The sequence below is a fragment of the Sorex fumeus genome, unplaced genomic scaffold, assembly GCF_029834395.1.
Source record: "Sorex fumeus unplaced genomic scaffold, SorFum_2.1 ptg000013l, whole genome shotgun sequence".
NCBI lineage: Eukaryota > Metazoa > Chordata > Mammalia > Eulipotyphla > Soricidae > Sorex > Sorex fumeus.
The window spans coordinates 30,872,054-30,891,065 of record NW_026606070.1 but is presented as its reverse complement, the minus strand read 5'-3'; the positions used below and the strand labels follow the sequence as shown (position 1 = coordinate 30,891,065).

The following is a 19,012-nucleotide window of genomic DNA, read 5'->3' as shown; positions in this document are numbered from 1 at the left end:
TATTCTGGAGCACCTGCTTGACATACAAGAGGGCCCTGAGCTACTCTGAGATGCTGCATGGTCTCCCCAGAATCACAGAGAGCAATTCAAAAAAGAACTGCCCTCCTGTTGTTCATCGATTTTCTCAAGCGGGCCCAGTATCGTCTCCACTGGAGACTTTGTTGTTACTGTGTTTGGCATATCGAATACATCACGGGTAGCTTGCCAGGCTCTGCCGTGCGGGTGAGATACTCTTGGTAGCTTGCCAGGCTCTCCGAGAGAGGCGGAGGAATCGAACTCGGGTCGGCCATGTTGGCTGCATGCAAGGCAAACGCCCTACTGCTGTGCTATCGCTCCAGCCCCCCAAAAAGAACAACAACAACAAAATGTGTAGGGGCCAGAGAGATGGCTTAACAGACGGAGCACAGATTTTGCAGGTGAGAGGCCTGAGTTTTTTCCCTAGCACTGAACTGCTCAATTCCCTGGCACCTGGGAGAGCCACTACTAAGCTGGAAGTGACCCTAAAAGGAAACAAAAACAGCAAAGCAAAACCAACCTCTATACCCAAAAAAAGGAATGATTCATGCACAGGAGACCTGGGAATAAAGCTTACCAACATTAATTGGGGCTCTCTAGGTTCTGAGACTTGGGGACCTTAGTTTATTTTTCCAGAAATAAGCAGGCATACTTTTGGAATCATAAAATAATGTGAAAAGTATTTTAAAAGAATGAGTAAACAAGGTGATAGAATCAGCCTCTAATATCTATATATCTATATCTATATCCCTTTCCTGAGAAAACTGTTTGTCAAGTCCATCTAGCTCAGTCTTCAGGACATTTAATCCCTTATATTTAAATTTTAATCTCTCTGCAGGTGAATGAGACCAGTTGTAGTTACTAGAAGAATAGAAAGAGCTATGCTTGGAATATCACGTTTCACTCAAATGAGAGAAAGAATCCAGAGTTCTGACATCCATCGACGATCAAGAATCAGGGACGCTGTCTCATTTGCCAAGGTGTCAAAAATCAGATGGGCTGGTCACGTAATGAGATTTAAAGACGACCGCTGGACTAGAGCTGTTACCGACTGGATTCCACGGGATGTCAAAAGACCGCGTGGCCGCCCACCTACCAGATGGTCAGACTTCTTCGTCAAGATCATGAACCATCGGTTTGAGGCCCTTCATGTTCCCGGAGCGAAGAGATGCCATTGGGCTACACTAGCACGCGACAGGGACAAATGGAGACGTTACTGGCGCCCGCTCGAGCAAATCGATGACTAACGGGAAGTTAAGTGATTAAGTGATTAATCTCTCTGCAACTGTTCCCAAGGAGAACTTCTTTGGGTGACACTCTGCTGCCTTATCAACACGCATTCACCCACTTCCTTCTAACAAACAGAGCCCAATTTTCAGCTGGGTGCAGTATCATCTGGAGAACCCGGTGCAACACGACAAAGAGGGACCGACGGACGTGACGATTCAGAACCTCAGAGGCTGAAGTCATCAGGACGCAGCTCCTGAGGGTCTGCACCTGGCAAAACTCTAGCAGGAAAGCATAAAGGGACCCCGCAGAGTTGCCAGGTCATTCTTTCCTCAGGAGCGAACAACTACTTGTTTCATCAGTCTATGGAGGAAAACAGCAAGAGTAAAACGCAAAGGCTCCCCAACTTTAAGAGGAGAGGAATGATAATTCACGGCTGACAGTCCTGGCACTGGCTCCTGGTCACGGTTGTCCTCTCATACCACCCACCCCGTGAGCACTGAGCACTGTCAGGAGTGACTCCTGAGCTCAGGGCCAGGAGTCAACCTTGAGCGCTGCTGGGCGTGATCCCCAAACCAAACCAAACCAAAATAACCCCCGTGAACCTTATAAAATAGCAAAGCACTACACCAGAAAGCAATGGAACGACGTGGCACACCATGGCACACCATGAGAGCCGGGCTTGGGAATGATTTTTTCACTCACCACGGACAGGGAGGTACAAAGTTAGGCGCCTCTGATGCCTTCTGAGCAAACAGTCTTTGCTGTGTTTCCAGCTAGGGTTTTCCCAATGAGAACCATCGGCTCTTTCCACTCAGCCCCAAATCGCGAGGAGGAAGTCAGCGGGAATGGACAGCTTTGGCTTCTTTGAGGAGGAGCCTCTCGCTGTCATGGAACTTTCTATTCTGCTGGAAGCTGCCCACTCACTTCCCAGCAAAGGAGCTGGGAGAAGGTGTTGACAGGGGAGACGGGACTCTGCCCTGGTGTCCAGGTGTCCCTCGAAGGGAAAGAGGGCCTCCGGGAGCTCAGGCAGGAAAGGGTGTCCTAACATTAACGGGGTTAACCACTCACAGCAATGAACTTTTCCTCATCACACCTGTTCCGCCTGTTCTTTATTTGGGGGAATGGGAAGCAGAGGCAAGACAAACTCAAATTGAGTTTTTTTCTTTTTTTCTGGATTTTTGGGTCACAGCCGGCGATGCACAAGGGTTACTCCTGGCTCTGCACTCAGGAATTAACTCCTGACAGTGCTAGGGGGACATATGAGATGCTGGGAATCAAACCTGGGCTGGCTGTGTGCAAGGCAAACGCTCTACCCGCTGTACTATCGCTCCATCCCTGAGACATTTTGTTCTTATCTTTTCCTGCACTTATTTCTTGCCTGTATTGTATCTAGGGTGGCGTGGTCCCTGTGGGGTGTGCCCTACATGGTCACTCAGAGCCCTGGTTCCTGCTATTGTGTGGCTCCACCATTCTCGGGGGCACTGAGGCTATGGAAGATTTACAGAGAGTGTTTTATGAGCCCAGGCTAAAGTCATAGATTGTGTTTCTACTCAAAGTTCAGGGGTCAGATTAGCCACAAACTTGTATTTATCAGCAAGGGGATCTGGACCATGTGGGCTGTGTGTGCCCAGGAGGAAAGAGAAAGTTATGGGGAAGGAAGACCGCAGCTCTGCGCCACCACCATCTCCGGCCAGTTTGGATGGAAACACAAACAACATTTAACAACTGACAAGTTGCATGTTGCAGGCAAGGGATTATTAGGCCCTTTCCCTCTTCTGCCTGAGAATTTGACCTTTGGTTAACTTTCTAGCTGTTTCCCTGGAAACCCGATAAGGGAAGAATGTTACACGAAGTAGCCAGGCAAGATTGTTTATGATTAAAAAAAAAAGAACAACAATAACAGAAACAAAACAAAACAAAACCCTGCTTAGTAAAATTGCATTAGACTATAAGAACTACAGATACTACACAGGACTTGGAGCTGTGGCTCCCCAGTACAATGACCCTTGTATTGCCGAGCGTGGAGGAATTCCTCCCCTGAGCTGGAGAACGCTGGGAGCTAAGTCCGTGCTGTCGTTCCAGGGAACCGGCTTTCTATGAGGCATGGGGTAGTTCAGGCAGCACTTCCTGTCTGAGTTCCTTGGCCCTCATGTGGCCACAGGTCTGTCCACTCTCTGATGACTGCAGTGGCGCCTGGGCAGCTGTGTGGACCTGCTTCTGGATGGACTGAACCAGCGAAGAAAACTGCGGGGAGCTCCTGATGTCTAAATGGGTGCCAGGGCAGAGGGGCTGACCTCGCTGTTAGGCACGGAAGGCACAGGGCCCGGGGCGCCGAGGACTTCGGGGGACACAAAGGAAGACCCACATTTAAAATCAGAAGGAGAAATGAACTTTTAGGTTAAAGACAATAGTAAACACTAAGAGATTTTGTGTCTGCATCCATAAAACTATGTATGATACATACATATATATCACTGTATCACGGTCATCCTGTTGTTCATCGGTTTACTTGAGCGGGCACCAGTAACGTCTCCATCCATCCCAGCCCTGAGATTTTAGCAGCCTCTCCTTACTCGTCTTTCCCAACGTGGCCATATTGGAGGCTCTTTCAGGGTCAGGGGAATGAGACCTGTTATTGTTACTGTTTTTGGTATATTGAATACACCATGGGTAGCTTGCCAGGGCACGCGCGCGCACACACACACACACATACACACACACACACACCCAACACATATACATATATATGTCACATCTGGCGATACTCAGAGGTTATTTGAATTACTCCAGGCAGTGGTTGGGGGACCATATGGGATGCTGGGGATTAAACCTGGGTTGGCCGCATGCAATGCAAACATCCTACCTGCTCTGCTATCGGCCCCAGCCTTTATGTGATACATATTTTTTCTCTTTTATGGGGTGGAGGGTGAGAGGGTGAGAGTCACGCCTGCTGGTGCTCATGGTTTACTCCTGGTTATGTGCTTGGGGATCAATTATAGTGGTGTGCGGGGTACCATATGGGTTACCAGGGATTGAACTTGGATTGGACAAGTAAAAGTCAAGTACCCTACCTGCTGTACTATCTCTTTGGCTCTGTGAAACTAAATTTTAGCAGATTTTACTTTCACCGAGGAGGGGCCCTATGAGGGCAAAATGCTCAGGAGCATGAAACTCAAAATTTACGTCTGTGTTCTAGTCTCCTAAGGCTGGCCTGAAGATTTGGTAGAGCCCAAAATGATCCCCGATATGGTAAGACATGAAGGTAGAAAAATTATTCTGAAAATGATATTCAAACGATTGTCTTATGCCAGAAACTCCTTCCTTCTTTCCTTCTTTGCCACACCTGGTGATGCCCAGGGATTATTTCTGGCTCTATACTCAGGCTGGAGCCATATCCCAGCGGGTAGGGCGTTTGCCTTGCACACAGCCAACCTGGCTGACCTGGGTTCAATTCCTCTGCCCCTCTCGGACAGCCCGGCAAGTTACCGAGAGTATCTCACCTGGACGGCAAAGCCTAGCAAGCTACCTGTGATGCACTCAATATGCCAAACACAGTAACAAGTCTCACAACGGAGACATTACTGGGCCCACTTGAGCAAACTGATGAACAATGGGAGGAGAGTGACAGTGATACTCAGTAATTACTTCTGGCTGTGCTTTGGGGACCATATGGGATGTCAGGTATGAAACCCGGGTGCATGGACATGCAAGACAAGCGCTCTACCCACTGTGTTATCTCTCTGTCCCTATCTCTTTTCTGCTTTAAGTCTTTGGTATCTCTTCTAGAAAAAAATTCACTTTAAAAAAATCTTTAATCAAATATGAAAAATAAAATACGTGTGTCACTTAGGTTTTTTTTTTTTGGTGGTGGAAATAATGGGATTAGTGAAGAAGACTCTTACTCACCTGAATCTGGCTCTTGAAAAAGATTGCATATAATAATATTTTCTCATAAATATATAAGGTTTGTTTCTTTGGGGAGTTCAGGGGACTCAACCTGAGACCTCACACATGCAAGACAGCATTACAAGTAAGTCAGAGGTCATTTGAGACATTAGCTGAACTCCACTGTCTTCTTGAATGAGGTGTAGGTGAGTGACGGCCTAGGAGATCAGTTTCCACAACCACATCCCCATGAGCTTGGGCTAGTGGCCTTTGCTTTGCCTGCTGCTGTTGGTGTAGCTCAGAACTCTCCATCTTGCTACAAAAGATACTTTCCTTTTCTGCAAAATGGTCTCTAAACATCAACTATTTAGGAAAACCAAGCTTGCAGAAAGGGTTTAACTTTCAGTCCAAGACCATACAGGAAAACACCTGTTCAAAAATAGCTCTGAGCATTATTTGACCATTCCATGCCTTGTTTATTTTTGCTTTTCCCTACGGTGTGTTGTTGTTGTTGTTATTATTATTATTATTATTATTATTGATTTTCATCTTCTTAAAGGGAATGGTTTGTTTTGACATATTGAAAAAGGGGTTCATTTGTCTGCTTTTCTATCCATCTTCCCCTTCATTCTTTGTTCATCCTTCAAATAGCAGCAGATAACTTTGGAAACTTTGGGGTGTAGTCCCTTCAGCTTTAATCCAAGGAACCCAAGCCCAAATATTCTGCTTCACTTTGAATTTGCACAAAGTTTATGATAGCCCAGTGCCAAGTTCCTATTCAGTTGAATTCTATGCCTTGTCGATTCCTCCAGGAGAGATAGATTCTCGCTCGTCTGGGATGAAGCTACCAATATCAGGAGGAAGCACGGGGCAGAGCACTTGGGACAGAACATCAGGTGGTCAGGCTGGGCACTGCTAATGGAGGTTAGGCTGAGAGACAGTTCCAAGAGCCCTCACTCACCAGGCATGAGACGGACAGGGCCTTAAGGGGCACCGCTCATGTCCAGATGCCCCTGGTGTGTCCTGTACCAAGGGACACATACGCTAGCACACATCTGGGGAGCATTTCCTGCAGCCCAGCCCAGCTCTTGGAAACAGCTGCCAACGCCAGCCAGGCACGAGTCAGGCAATATTTTGTCTAAAAGGTCCACTCAGGAGCTCCTGCTCCAGGACATGTGGATAATCTCCTGCTGCTGCAGCTGAGGAACTGACACTATGGCCTTTAGGACGGAGGTTAAGCCGGAACATTTGCAGTAAGTAATGAAAGCACAACACGGCTGGTCAGGCTAAACTGGGGCTTGGGTTTCCAGTCAACAGTCCGTAAGCAAACAGAACCATTCCAAACACATGGGTGTCAGCCATGAGCTCTTACCATGCACAACAGCTACCAGGGAGAAAGCCGCCCTCTCTGGGTACCCCTCCTCCGGCAGGGGAGGACAAAGGAAGGTCTGTTCTGTCCCTTGCTACACAATTGTATAGCAAATACTTAGTGTGGTCCAGGTGCCAGCTCCCATTCTATGAGCTTTCTACCGATCGTCCAGGCAGATTAATGAGGACATGACTTTTATCAGTGCCTTACAGGGAAGGTGCTGCTCACAGGGAGCTAAAATAAGATGTTGAAGCTCACACCATATGGCTAAGCTATAAGCCCAAAGGCACTGGGTCAAAGGTTTGTTCTGTTCATCTCTGTGCTAACCTTCTTCTCATTATGAATCAAGAATATAAGAGTTATCATTTTAACTAAGACCCACAGCGCAGCATCTATCCACCTACCAAGTGATCCATCCATTCATTTATCCATTAATCCATCTCTCTACCTGCCCATACACCATCCATCCTCCCATCATCCACATATTCACCCATTCAATCTAGCTGTCTGTCTAGCCACCCACCCGTCATCCAGTAAGTCACTCATCTACCTATCCGCCACCATCCATCCACCCATACGCTCCACTCATTGGCTAGGTGGGAAACTGAGCTAAGCTCTGAAGCTGGTGGTGAGCAAGCCTAGAGGCAGTCTCTCTCAAGGGCAGTCTGTTCTTCCAATCCAGCGCTGTCATGGCAGCTCATCACACCATCAAGCCCACTCCACTGACTGTGCCAGAGGTTCTGGTTCCCCTGGAGGGTACACTGAAGCTCTGGATTCATTTTAAAGACCCAGAATGAATCCCACTCCTCCAATCCTTCTAGAAATACTACATGTAACTTAATCCTTGGGCTGGAGCAATAGCACAGTGGGTAGGGCTTTTGCCTTGCATGTAGCCGACCTGGCTGACCCGAGTTCAATTTCTCCGCCCCTCTTGGAGAGCCCAGCAAGCTACAGAGAGTATCTCGTCCGCACGGCAAAGCCTGGCAAGCTACCCGTGATGTATTTGATATACCAACACAGTAACAAGTCACAATGTTACTGGACTTGCTTGAGCAAATCGATGAACAATGGGAGGACAGTGCTACAGTGCTTAATCCTTTGTGTGAAACTGCATTCTCCTTAAGCTAGAGACTGTCTACTTTCTGCATCTGTGCTGTGTCAGGTGCATTTTTCTTTTCTTTTCTGTTTTTTCTTTCTTTCTTTTTTCTTTAGTTTTTGGGCCACACTCAGAAAACTCAGGGGCTATTCCTGGCTCTTAATTCAGAAATTAAGAGTTATCATTTTTAACTAAGCTGTCTGTCTAGCCACCCACCCGTCATCCAGTAAGTCACTCATCTACCTATCTGCCACCATCCATCCACCCATACGCTCCACTCATTGGCTAGGTGGGAAACTGAGCTAAGCTCTGAAGCTGGTGGTGAGCAAGCCCAGAGGCAGTTTCTGTCTAATTCAGCACCTCCTGGAGGTGCTTTGGGGACCATATGGGGTGCGGGGGATCAAACCCAGGTTGGCTACTCAAACCCATGTTGGCTGCGTGCAAGGCAAGCACCCTACCTGCTGTACTACGGCCCCAGCTCTGGACCCATTTTTCTCAGGGAAGCCATGAAGGATAAAGCAGAGTTTCTAGTTCTGGCAGGGGAACCAGAGTGATTCTGAGAACCAATGTGATGAGAGTAGGAAAGGAGGGGAGGTTGGGTTGGCAGAAACTGAGATCCAGGGGAAAAGAATCCAGACACAGAGCACTGGTCAGAGCTATGATAGGAAGTGAGAGCCCAACCAGGGCTAGAGTGTTCTGGCTGTTCTGGGGGAGCCGGGGACATGATAATAGCTTTTGTGTTAGAAAGAATATGGACCCAGGTAGAAAATACTAACCTCCCTGGTGCTGTGGGCTGCGGACTAAATGGAATGAGGGACGGGTCACAAAATGACCCATCAAGACCCTCCAAAATTCTTCCCAGCTGGACTCAGATTCTAGTTGGACATTTGTTCTCTGATTACACACACCCTGAATCCCAACACATCCTGTGCTCTATTATAACAACATATGTACTACATTCCAGCTGCACCCAACAAATATTTATTGAGCAGGATGTGTGAAGATATGGCCACAGGACCTCCTTTTTCTTCCTTCCTTTCTTTTTCTCTCTTTCTCTTTCTCTTTCTCTCTCTCTCTCTCCTTTCTTTCTCTCTTTCTTTCTTTTTCTTTTTTCCTTCTGTCTTTCTTTCTCCCAATAGATCATAAACTTCTTTTTGGGACTATGTGTTTTGGGGACCATACCCAATGATATACTGGGGTCCTGGGACTGAACTGGGATTGGCTGTCTGCAAGACAAATGATGCCTCGAACTCCTCTATTATCTCTCCAGTCCCCCCAGCCTCTGTGTTAGGCTCCCCGAGATGCAGAGCCTGAGACCCGGACTCAAACCCAGTCTCCGCTGAGTCTGCTTTCATCTCTCCTATGTTCATGGCTATAGTCCAGCATTTCTCTGTGTCTGCATCACTGTTTATGTGAGCCCCGGGAGACGCTCGTGGCTCTGCCTACTGAGCTCTGGCTTTAGGCCCGTGAGACGCAGGGTTTTCTGAAACGACGTGGCCGTTTGTGATTCAGGGTCAGGGCGGGAAGGCAGTACGGGACTTTCCCTTCCACAAGAGTCTGAGGTCTGGAAAGACAGCCAGGGAGGCAGCAGGGAGGTAACAGTCTTCACCCTTATCATGCCCAAGATTTACAGCTAGTCTGGATTTATATAAAGTTGAATCAGCCACCACAATGACGATCAGACTGAAAAGGCTTCATTCATTTAATGGTTTGTTCTCCCACAGGTAACCATCGTACCTCTTCCTTCTTAAAGTTCTCTAGTCTACATTTCACCATCTTTTAGCTGTCCTGTCACACATCTAGAATGACTCCAGTATTTAAGAATGCTGAGATGTATATATTTTATATATATTAATGGAAGAACTTACACTAAGTTCTTACACTAGGTTCATTAGCTGAGTGATTTTATCTGGACCTCTGGTGGTGGGGTGGGGGGGGTCTTAGATCACTGAACCCAGGGCGGAAATTTATGTTTCGGAGTTGCATGCTAGTTTTGAGGGTCTTGCATATCTCAGTGGGTGATTTCAGATACTCATCGGGAGCATCAACCAACATTTTCAGGGCCTCCATGAGAACCAGGGCACAGCAGGGAGGGGGTCTCTGAGGTGCTGGTGGTAGGGACTGGCACCTGGCCTTGACTACCTGTGCCTGTGGCAAGTCACGAGGCCTTCCTGGATCTCCTGGGAGCTCTGCCTCCCTGGTTCCCTTGTTGCCAGCCTTCCTTCCTTCCTCCCTCCCTCCGTCTGTCTGTCTGTTCCTCCCTTCCTCCCTACATTCTTCCCTCATTCCCTCTCTCCCTCCATCCCTCCGTCCCTCTCTCCCTCTCCCTTGCAGGGGTGTGTTCAGTAACAGATGTTTTTGCCCTCCCTAACTTCTGTTCTCTTAACTATAACAGTATTGCAAATATATTATTCTAATTGTTTGAAACACTCATCAGCTATCTAAAAACAGAAACAGGAAAGGTCTTATGATTGGGCCCTACCTCTGGCACCTGCAGTAATGAATCCCCCCAGTGTAAAGGGTACCAGAGATACAGAGGACAGGTCAGCATTTTTTGGTTCTCTTTTGGGCCATATTCGACTTTGTTTCATGCTTACTCCTGGCAGGGCTCAGGGGACCATAGAGGGTGCTGGGGATCGAACCTGGGTTGGCCATATGCAAGGCAAATGCCCTAAGCTCTGTAATGATTCTCTGACTCAGGGTCAGTGTGAGGAAACTGTGAAACTGGGACTGCCTCCAAGAGTTCACCCCAGTGCATTAGAACCTCTGCTACAACATGAACCAATTCATAAACGTTCAGATTCAGGGGAGTTCCAGATTTTGGGTGGGAAGTAGACTTAGTGTGAATACCCATCCTTGGGGCAGGGGATATGGCTTGAGTGATAGAACACACATACTGCATGTGGGAGACCCCCAGCTCCACCTCTATTACAGCAGCCTCCACTTTGCTCCCCCGCCCCCTCGCTTCGAAGTGGTACCCCCAAGTGAAAACACAACAAAACAAACAAACAAAAACACCAACCAGAACACGCCCATCCTTTTAGAGAAGCTGAAATGGAAGCTTCCATTATTGTCTCTGCCTCTCACAAACACAAAACAGATCGGATGATGACTTGAAACCAGATGTACTTGCCTGATGGGTCTGACTTCCAGGAACGTAGACAGACTTAAACTGTTTCATGAGTGTTCGGGCTCCAGCAACGTCCCGAAGCGAAGCGAAGAGTTCATCCAGCACAATTTTGGATTTGGGAAGCGTCACGTCAGTTGAAGAATCACAGCCTGAAATCATCCAGAGAGATTTTCTTGGGTGAACAAATATTGAAATGAAAAGTTTTTAATCACAACAGCTTGAGCTGGAGAGAACACAGTTGGGGATTTTTTTTTTTTTAAACACTAATTTCTTCCCTCCCCCACCTCCTCCACTCTGGCTGTTCACCAACTGGGTTATTTCAGTCATCCACAGGCAAGGAAACCTACTGAGGATAAATGCCTTTGACAAAAGTAGAACACGGCATGGCCTGGAATCGCAGCCACTGGCTTCCAGCCAGAGACGGCAGAAGTTTCTCAGAGAGAAAACTCCCCTGGGTCCAAGATCTTCAGAACTCAGACTTGGGAAAATATTATGAGACACAGAAGAAAATACCAGGGAGAGTTGGGATGGGTCCTCTCCCTTGGACCCCACCAGCACTTCCTACAGAACACAAGAGCAATCACCAGGTGGCACCCAGAACAGAACTTGCAGGGTCTAGCCTGTGTCGAGTGGGTGGACCAAGACTGTGGCAGATTTCAAAAAAAGCTCAAAGCTGCTAAAACCAAGAGGGCCCTAATAAGAAGATGGTTGTTGGCAATGATTCTGTTTCTCTTTTTGAAACTTAGACTAAGTTTTGAAACTTAGGTGGATTTATTTTCTATCTTGTTAAAGGAGGAGAAATGAGCCTGAATAAGTTAGAAGTTGAAAAACACATACACACAGAAAAGGATAATAATGGTTACTTTTTTTGATGGCACCCTGAGTTTTTATTAGAAAAGTTAAAAACAGGAAAGCTATTTAAAAAAAAAAACATTACAAAGTATTCCACTGAGAATTTTAAAAGCTGTATTAGGCTTTTCATTATTTTCCATTCCAAGAAATATTAATCATTATCTTCTTGTATGAACCATGGTTCTTTCTAGGCACATACAATGCTGAAATGAAAGAGAAAGGCTCCAAAGAGGGATAAAAAAGAAGTTGCTCGAGGCCCTCCTGTTGTTCATCGATTTGCTCGAGCGGGCCCAGTAACATCTCCATTGGAGACTTTGTTGTTACTGTGTCTGGCATATTGAATACGTCACGGGGAGCTTGCCAGGCTCTGCCGTGCGGGCGAGATACTCTCGGTAGCTTGCCGGGCTCTCCGAGAGGGGCGGAGGAATCGAACTCAGGTCAGCCATGTTGGCTGCGTGCAAGGCAAACGCCCTACTGCTTTTCTATTTATGATTTATTTCAAATTTAGTTTCGCTCTGCGTTTGGATGATAAACAAGTTGAGGAAGAATGATGAAATAGGATAAATAGGTGTGGGATTAATATCTATAAAATAAATCCTATATAATCATAAGAAAAATAATTAACACTAAAATTAGACAAAATGCAATTAATGATCAATAAATGTTTATGTTTTTAAATGTTGTTACATAAAAAATATATTAGCTGTGTATATGTCATATCTGTAAGGTGCTGGTTCAATTCCTAGCGAAAAAATAAATTAGGACCAGACACACTTAAAAAAATTTATTTAGGGGCTGGAGTGATAGCACAGTGGGTAGGGCGTTTGCCTTGCATGAGGCCAACTCCGGTTTGATTCCCAGCATCCCATATGGTCCCCTGAGAGCCATCAGGAGCAATTCCTGAGTGCAGAGCCAGGAGTAACCTCTGTGCATCACTAGGTGTGACCCAAAAAGCAAAAAAAAAAAAAAATTGTTTTCTGGGGGGATGTCATAGCCAGCGATGCTCAGGGGTCACTCCTAGCTTTGTACCCAGGAATCACTCCTGGTGGTGCTTGAGGGACCATGTGGGATGCCAGCAATCCAACCCAATCAGCTACAAGAAAGGCAAGTGCTCTCGTCGTTACATTATTGGTCTACACATTTTTTTTTTATCCAGCAAATTTTCAGAGTCAAGGATGATTATTTTTTGACACTGAAGAACTGTGGGTCTGCTACAGTATAACGCCTCACCTCACCCTTGCAAGCCAGGAGACAGAATCTTCCCCACTTTCAGGATAGGGGAGCGGGGCACAGGAAGTGCTCCTGCAGGCCCAGACAGGCTCAACCTATATCTGCTCCATCACTCTGGCTTGTCACCTGGAGGTCTGAGGAACGACGCCTGGATGTCGCATCACCTGGCTGCTGATTGCTTCCAGTCTCAAGTTCTGCTCATCACAAGCATCGCTCCATTTCTCTGACTCTTGGTTTCTGTCACACACACTCTCTCACAGACTCACACATATGCTCACACACACACACAGCATATCACCTGTATGGCTAGAGAAGCTTGGGGGTAAGAGGAGGCAAGGACTAGACCAGGTTTAAGAAAGTTTCCTTCCTAGTGATTAAAAACTATGATTTTTTTCTCATAGTTCTAAAGACTCCTCCCCCCACATCTGATTGGTTTAGAAAGTTTCCTTCCTAGTGATTAAAAACTATGATTTTTTCCTCATAGTTCTAAAGACTCCTCCCCCCACTCTACCATTTGAGTCTGGTCCAGAAGCCCCACATGGCCCAACATACCTGAGACAGGCTCTGGGTCTCACGCTGGCCCAGGGGTAGAGAAACTCAGGTCCTAGTTTTCTTCCTTGCCCTCTTGTCCCGCCCCTGAAGCAGGGGGAGGGGGTGCTTCTGGAAGCTTGAGGGACAGTTTGAAGAAAGGTCAGCAGGGAGTGTGAGTGACCAGAGTGTGCTCGGCACTGAGGTCTGAGGTCGTAACTTCCTCATTCATCCTGCAGGCTGACAATGCCTTTTCTCTATTTAAGCCATTGTTTGGAAGGTGGAGTCTTTCCCCCTGGCTCTCAATGTTTGGCACATACAAGTAAGATGAAAAGCATAAAAAAACAACAATTAAACCTAGCAAGTGGCATCTCATCCTGAAGTCTTCTCAGTGAGACTGACCGTACTGAACCACTGATTAGGATGGCTCCGGTAGGCACCACTGCTGTAAGCCTAGGAAGCATCCTTTCCAAAGATGCCCAGCACCCACCTTTCAATTTCAGAAATCACTCACAGGTAGGGTATGTGCATGAGAAAAATATCACCTGTACATGTCTGTACAGATATATTTATTTTTAAATAGAGGCACTGATATTTGTTGATATGAAAGGCTAAGGTCTTTGAGTATCCGCTGTTGTTTTATTTTGGTTGGTTGGTTCGTTCATTTGTTTGTTCCTTTCTTCCTTTCTTTTTTTAAAACTACCATGCCCTATGTAGAATTCTATTCAGGGTTAACAAGAAGGCTCCTTAAAAGATATTTCAACCCCTCATCCACTTCTGGTGTGAATGTCATGTAGTCCAACCTCTGCAGAAAGCAATATGGAGATTTCTCAAAAAAAAGAAAGAAAGAAAGAAAGAAAAAAAGAAATAGAATTCCTGTATGACCCAGCAATACCACTTGGCATCTATCCCCCAGACACAAAAACATTAACTTAAAATGATATAGGTACACCTATTCACTTAGTACAATTGTCAAGATATGGAAACAACCTGAATGTCCAACGACAGATAAATGCATCAAGAAGTTGTGGCATTTGCTGGGGGGAAAAGGCAGCTGAGATAGAGAAGGGACCACCAAGTAAAGAGTACCTTGAGGGCCAGCTCAGGATGGGAGATGTGAGCTGAAAGTAGACTATAGACCGAACATGATGGCCACTTAATACCTCTATTGCAAACCACAACACCCAAAAGGAGAGAGAGAGCAAAAGGGAATGCCCTGCCACAGAGGTGGGGTGGGGTGGGGGGATGGGGTGGTGGGAGAGATACTGGGATCATTGGTGGTAGAGAATGGGCACTGGTGGAGGGATGGGTACTCGATCATTGTATGGCTGAAACGTAAGCACAAAAGTTTGTAAGTCTGTAATTGTACCTCATAGTGATTCATTTAAAAATAAAAAAAATTAAAAAAAAGAAGTTGTAGTATATATACACAATGGAACACTACGCAGCTCTACGTAAGAACAAAATCATGCCATTTTCAGCAACACGGATAGAACTAGAGAATCTCAAGGCAGGAGAGATAGCACAGCGGGTAGGGCATCTGCCTTGCATGTGGCCGACCCAGGTTCGATTCCCAGCATCCCATATGGTCCCCTGGGCATTGCCAGGAGTAACTCCTGAGTGCAGAGCCAGGAGTAACCCCTGTGCATCGCCCGGTGTGACCCAAAAAGCAAAAAAAATAAATAAATAAAATAAAAAAATAAAAGAACTAGAGAATCTCATGCTAAGTGAAGTCAGTGAGAAAGATAGGGACAGAAACAGAGTGATCTTGGTCTTATCTGGGATGAAAACATACAGGGTGAGGCAGCAACAAAAAAATCCAAAGGCAAAATGACAAGGGAATGGAAACACAATTGAGTTGGGGGGCCAGTGAGAGGGAAGGTGGGTGAGGGGGTAGGGAGGGAGGTAGGTGTGATGACAGGATAATGTCCATGAGAAACCATTGGTAGCAGAATTGTAAGCCAAAGGAAAAAAAAATTAAAGTAAATAAAATTCAACAAACTAAGCGCAAGTTTTGCATGTTGAGTCTGGGGTTTGCTCACCAGCTCATAATGGACCCTCCCACCCCAGCATTGCCAGGACTGACCCCACAGAACTTGGAGGAGCCCCTAAGCACCACTGGGTGTGTTCCCAAGTGGAAAAACAAATAAAAAGAAAAAAAGAAAATAAAATCCCAAACAGACCCTCAAACCATAAAGTGAACAGGAGGTGAATGGCAGCACAACCTGAGGGCAGAGTTCTAGACTGCGATGTGTTTTTGCCTACCGCCTACCGCCTTTTACAATCACCCTGTACACACCTAATTCAAAAGCCCTTTTGAGATGCCTCATCTTTATAGAATCTGTAAAAAGCATTTAATTTGGGTTTTACAGAAATATCCTCCGCGAATCGTATTTCATTAGTGTGCTCGGTTGCTTCATTAAAGTTTGCAAAGTGACCAGTACCATGGGTGACCACTGGGCTGGGAACAGATGCAGCTGAATCCTGGGACTCCCACAGGCCCACAGGGCAGAGCAGATGTGCTGGGTTCAGGGAGATACTCTGGAGAGAGGAGGGGCCTGAGTTTCAGCATCCGACAGTTCATTTGCCAGATGCCAATTCTGGATGCCAATTCTTTTGGTGAGGGGCATGTGTGGAGATAGATTTCTTTTCTGTCTTGTTACGAGTTTCATTCAAAAGAGAAATGAGCCTATCCAGTCAAAAGTTGAAGGAGAAAAGGATAATGATGATTATATTTTTGATGGCACTCTGACTTTTTATTAGAAAAGTTCAAAACAGGGTAGCAAAACATATTATGAGAATAATACCCTGCGGGACTTTGTGACTGAAAACTCTGGGTTCAACAGAACTGGGAACGGGGGATCCATCGTCGCATCCCCCTGCTTCTGGCAACTCAGCAGTCACACCCATAAGCCACCTCTGGCTGGTGGCAGATAATCTCGTCATCGGCCACAATCCAGAATTGCATGTTCTTTTCTCCCGGAAGTGAACATAACATGATAGATGCCATAACCATGCTGCTGGACCCCACACCAGGCTGTTTCACTTAGGGCACCTCACAGGGGGCATGGGTCAGACACAGCCCTCACCAAGGGACCCAGCCCTGGCAGACAGAAACTTCCAGAACTCAACTGCCACCCCGCTCACGACCATTCTCCACACGCTTGGCTGGAGCCTCACCCCCGAGTCAACCTATTCCTGGATCGTGTGGCCGCATTTGCAGCTGTGCAACAACTCACATATTATACCCATACTCCAAGAGTACTGCTCCACATTTGATGGGGTTTAAAGTAAGAGGCCACCAATCTTAGACGGAAATATTTTTTTACATATATAAACATATAAAAGCACACAAGATTCAACCTTTAACAACATGTTAGTGATCTCTTATAGAAGGGCTTAATGGCCCCTGGATGAAATTTTCACACGATCTTTCCTCTAAGGAAAATTTTGGTATATATTCAGTGGTTTTTCATAACAAACAATACAAAATAAATGATTTTGGTTCTGCCTTGGGGCAGGGGTTGGGGATCAGGATGGAAACATCCGAAATATGGTGGTGAGAAGGTATAATGGTGGTGGGATTGGTGTTCAAATAGTAAATGTAATCAAATATTGTGAACTACTTTATAAAATAAAAGAAATTTTAAAAAAAGAGAGAGAATAATACCCCCCAAACAATCGAGGGCCAGGAGGACTAGTCCATCGTAGGAAGCTTGTCACAAGTTGGAGGCGAAGCCAGTTAGGACAGAGAAGAGACCACTATGACAAAGATAGTTGGAAATGATCGCTTTGAACAAGAACTAAGTGCTGAAAGGAGGTATAAGTGAAGAGCATAATACCCTTTCGGTGACAGTATTGCTAACGAAAGTGCCTAAATGGAGAGAGAGGAGGGAGAGGGGAAAGAGAGAGAGAGAGGAGGGAGGGAGGGAGGGAGGGAGGGAGAGAGAGAGAGAGAGGGAGAGAGAGAGAGAGAGAGAACAGCACAGAGAGACAGAGAGAATCAGAGAGAGAGGAAAAAATGTCTGCCAGACTGGGAGATTGGGGGTGGGGTGTGGTGGGAGGGAAACTGAGGACACTGGTGGTGGGAACTGTACACAGGTGAAGTGCAGGTGTTGAAACGTTCTATGACTGAAACCCAATCATGAACAACTGTGTATCTCACCAAATGGGATAGCATATGGGAGCTGCTGCATGTGGATTAAACATTTGTGTAAAATGTAATTAACTGAGTTTTAAACTTAATCACCCTGAGATCACTTGTGTAAAATTTATATGAACCATAGTGACACTATCTACAAGAGAAAAACATATCTACACACACTCTGAGGCACGGTATTATTCTACATGGACTATGGTACTCACGGCATCACTCTAATGTTAAGGACCTAGTGTGACTTTTAAATTCCTCCCCTAAGACAAATACCCCAATCCGGGCTATTGGACTTCTGCTCTTACAGGGCAGGTCTTCCCATTTCTTGCAGAGTCCTTGACCCACACTAGTGTTTTTCAACCCTGGTGGGCCTCCAGAATATCAGGTTATTTCAAGGAAACTACAGATGAAAATTGTGTAAATGTGACACAGCATGAGACTGTGGGGGAGAGTGGGGACCAACTGGCAGGACAGTGGGGACCCAAGGAAGGAAACAAGGTAGGATGGGGATACAGTTGGGAAAAGGTTGAGAAACACTCTTCCACAACACACAGCAAGGCATGGAGATCGCTTTATAAACAGGCTTGGGTTAGTGTGTCGGTGTGACTGGTCAAAGTCCAAAAATCAATCAGAAACATCTGGGTGAGGGTCCACAAAGGTTGGCTCCTTCCATAAGGCCTCCCAGTGCTTCTCTCTGGAGGTCTCCATGCAGGTGCTACCCCTCCCCACCAATCTCCTCATGGGTCAGTAGGTCCCAAGGGTCCCAAGGACCCTTGGTTCACTAACTCCTGCTCAGGATTCTGGAGTCTTTTAGTCTGCTGCCTCTTGTTATCCCATAGATGACCAAGGAGAAAGGGAAGGAGAGGAGGGGGTGGGCCTGGACTGTGCTGGGCGTGGGAGAGCATGCCAGGCTCCTCGCTGGCCCCTGGGACAGCATCTGGCTCACGGAACACACCCACCAGGCAGTCCCAGAAATAGATGAGTGGGGAGAATCTAGAAGTGACAGGAAAAAGAGTGGAATCTGACCAAATGTGTTGGCAAGTGGCAGTAGTGACTTTCTCCCGCAGCCGATAAACTCTCTCTGCAGGAAATTTCAAACAAAGGGCTCCCAGATGTTTTTTAGTAATTGCAGCCTTGGTCCCTAAGTGGATCAACTCCCCAAAAAAGGCGACTTTAGATGAGCAAACCTCAAGTCCGCTGCCTAAAAGTTTCCTGTTCAACAAACACAACTATACTTGATGCGGTTTAGGTAGACACATATAAGAAAGAAAAACTGATTTAAGGAGAGAGATTGGGAGCTTGGGGTGGTGGGGACACAGAGGGACAGGCAGGAATGGCTGGTCGTGTCACGGGTGTTTGTTTATTCTGGAATTATGCTGCATAACACGAGTATTTCAGAATCTCTTAAATGCATCAGCTGTGACCTTAAACAAACATTATGAAATTAAGAAAACCAGTCTTACTACTTTTAAAGGCCTCTAGCAAATTCAAGTTTTTAAAGCAGCTGAAAAAAAAAAAGAAAGA

At 46.2% G+C, this 19,012-nt stretch overlaps 1 protein-coding gene across 1 annotated transcript in view; it reads right to left on the bottom strand.

Annotated features, from left to right (window-relative positions):
- SCFD2 (sec1 family domain containing 2) overlaps window positions 1–19,012 on the bottom strand; it is a 379,756-nt gene that overhangs the window by 14,199 nt on the left and 346,545 nt on the right. Inside the window, exon 6 of the mRNA XM_056111373.1 lies at window positions 10,729–10,874. Within this exon, the coding sequence (XP_055967348.1) occupies window positions 10,729–10,874 (146 nt within the window). The remainder of the gene's footprint in view (window positions 1–10,728; window positions 10,875–19,012) is intronic.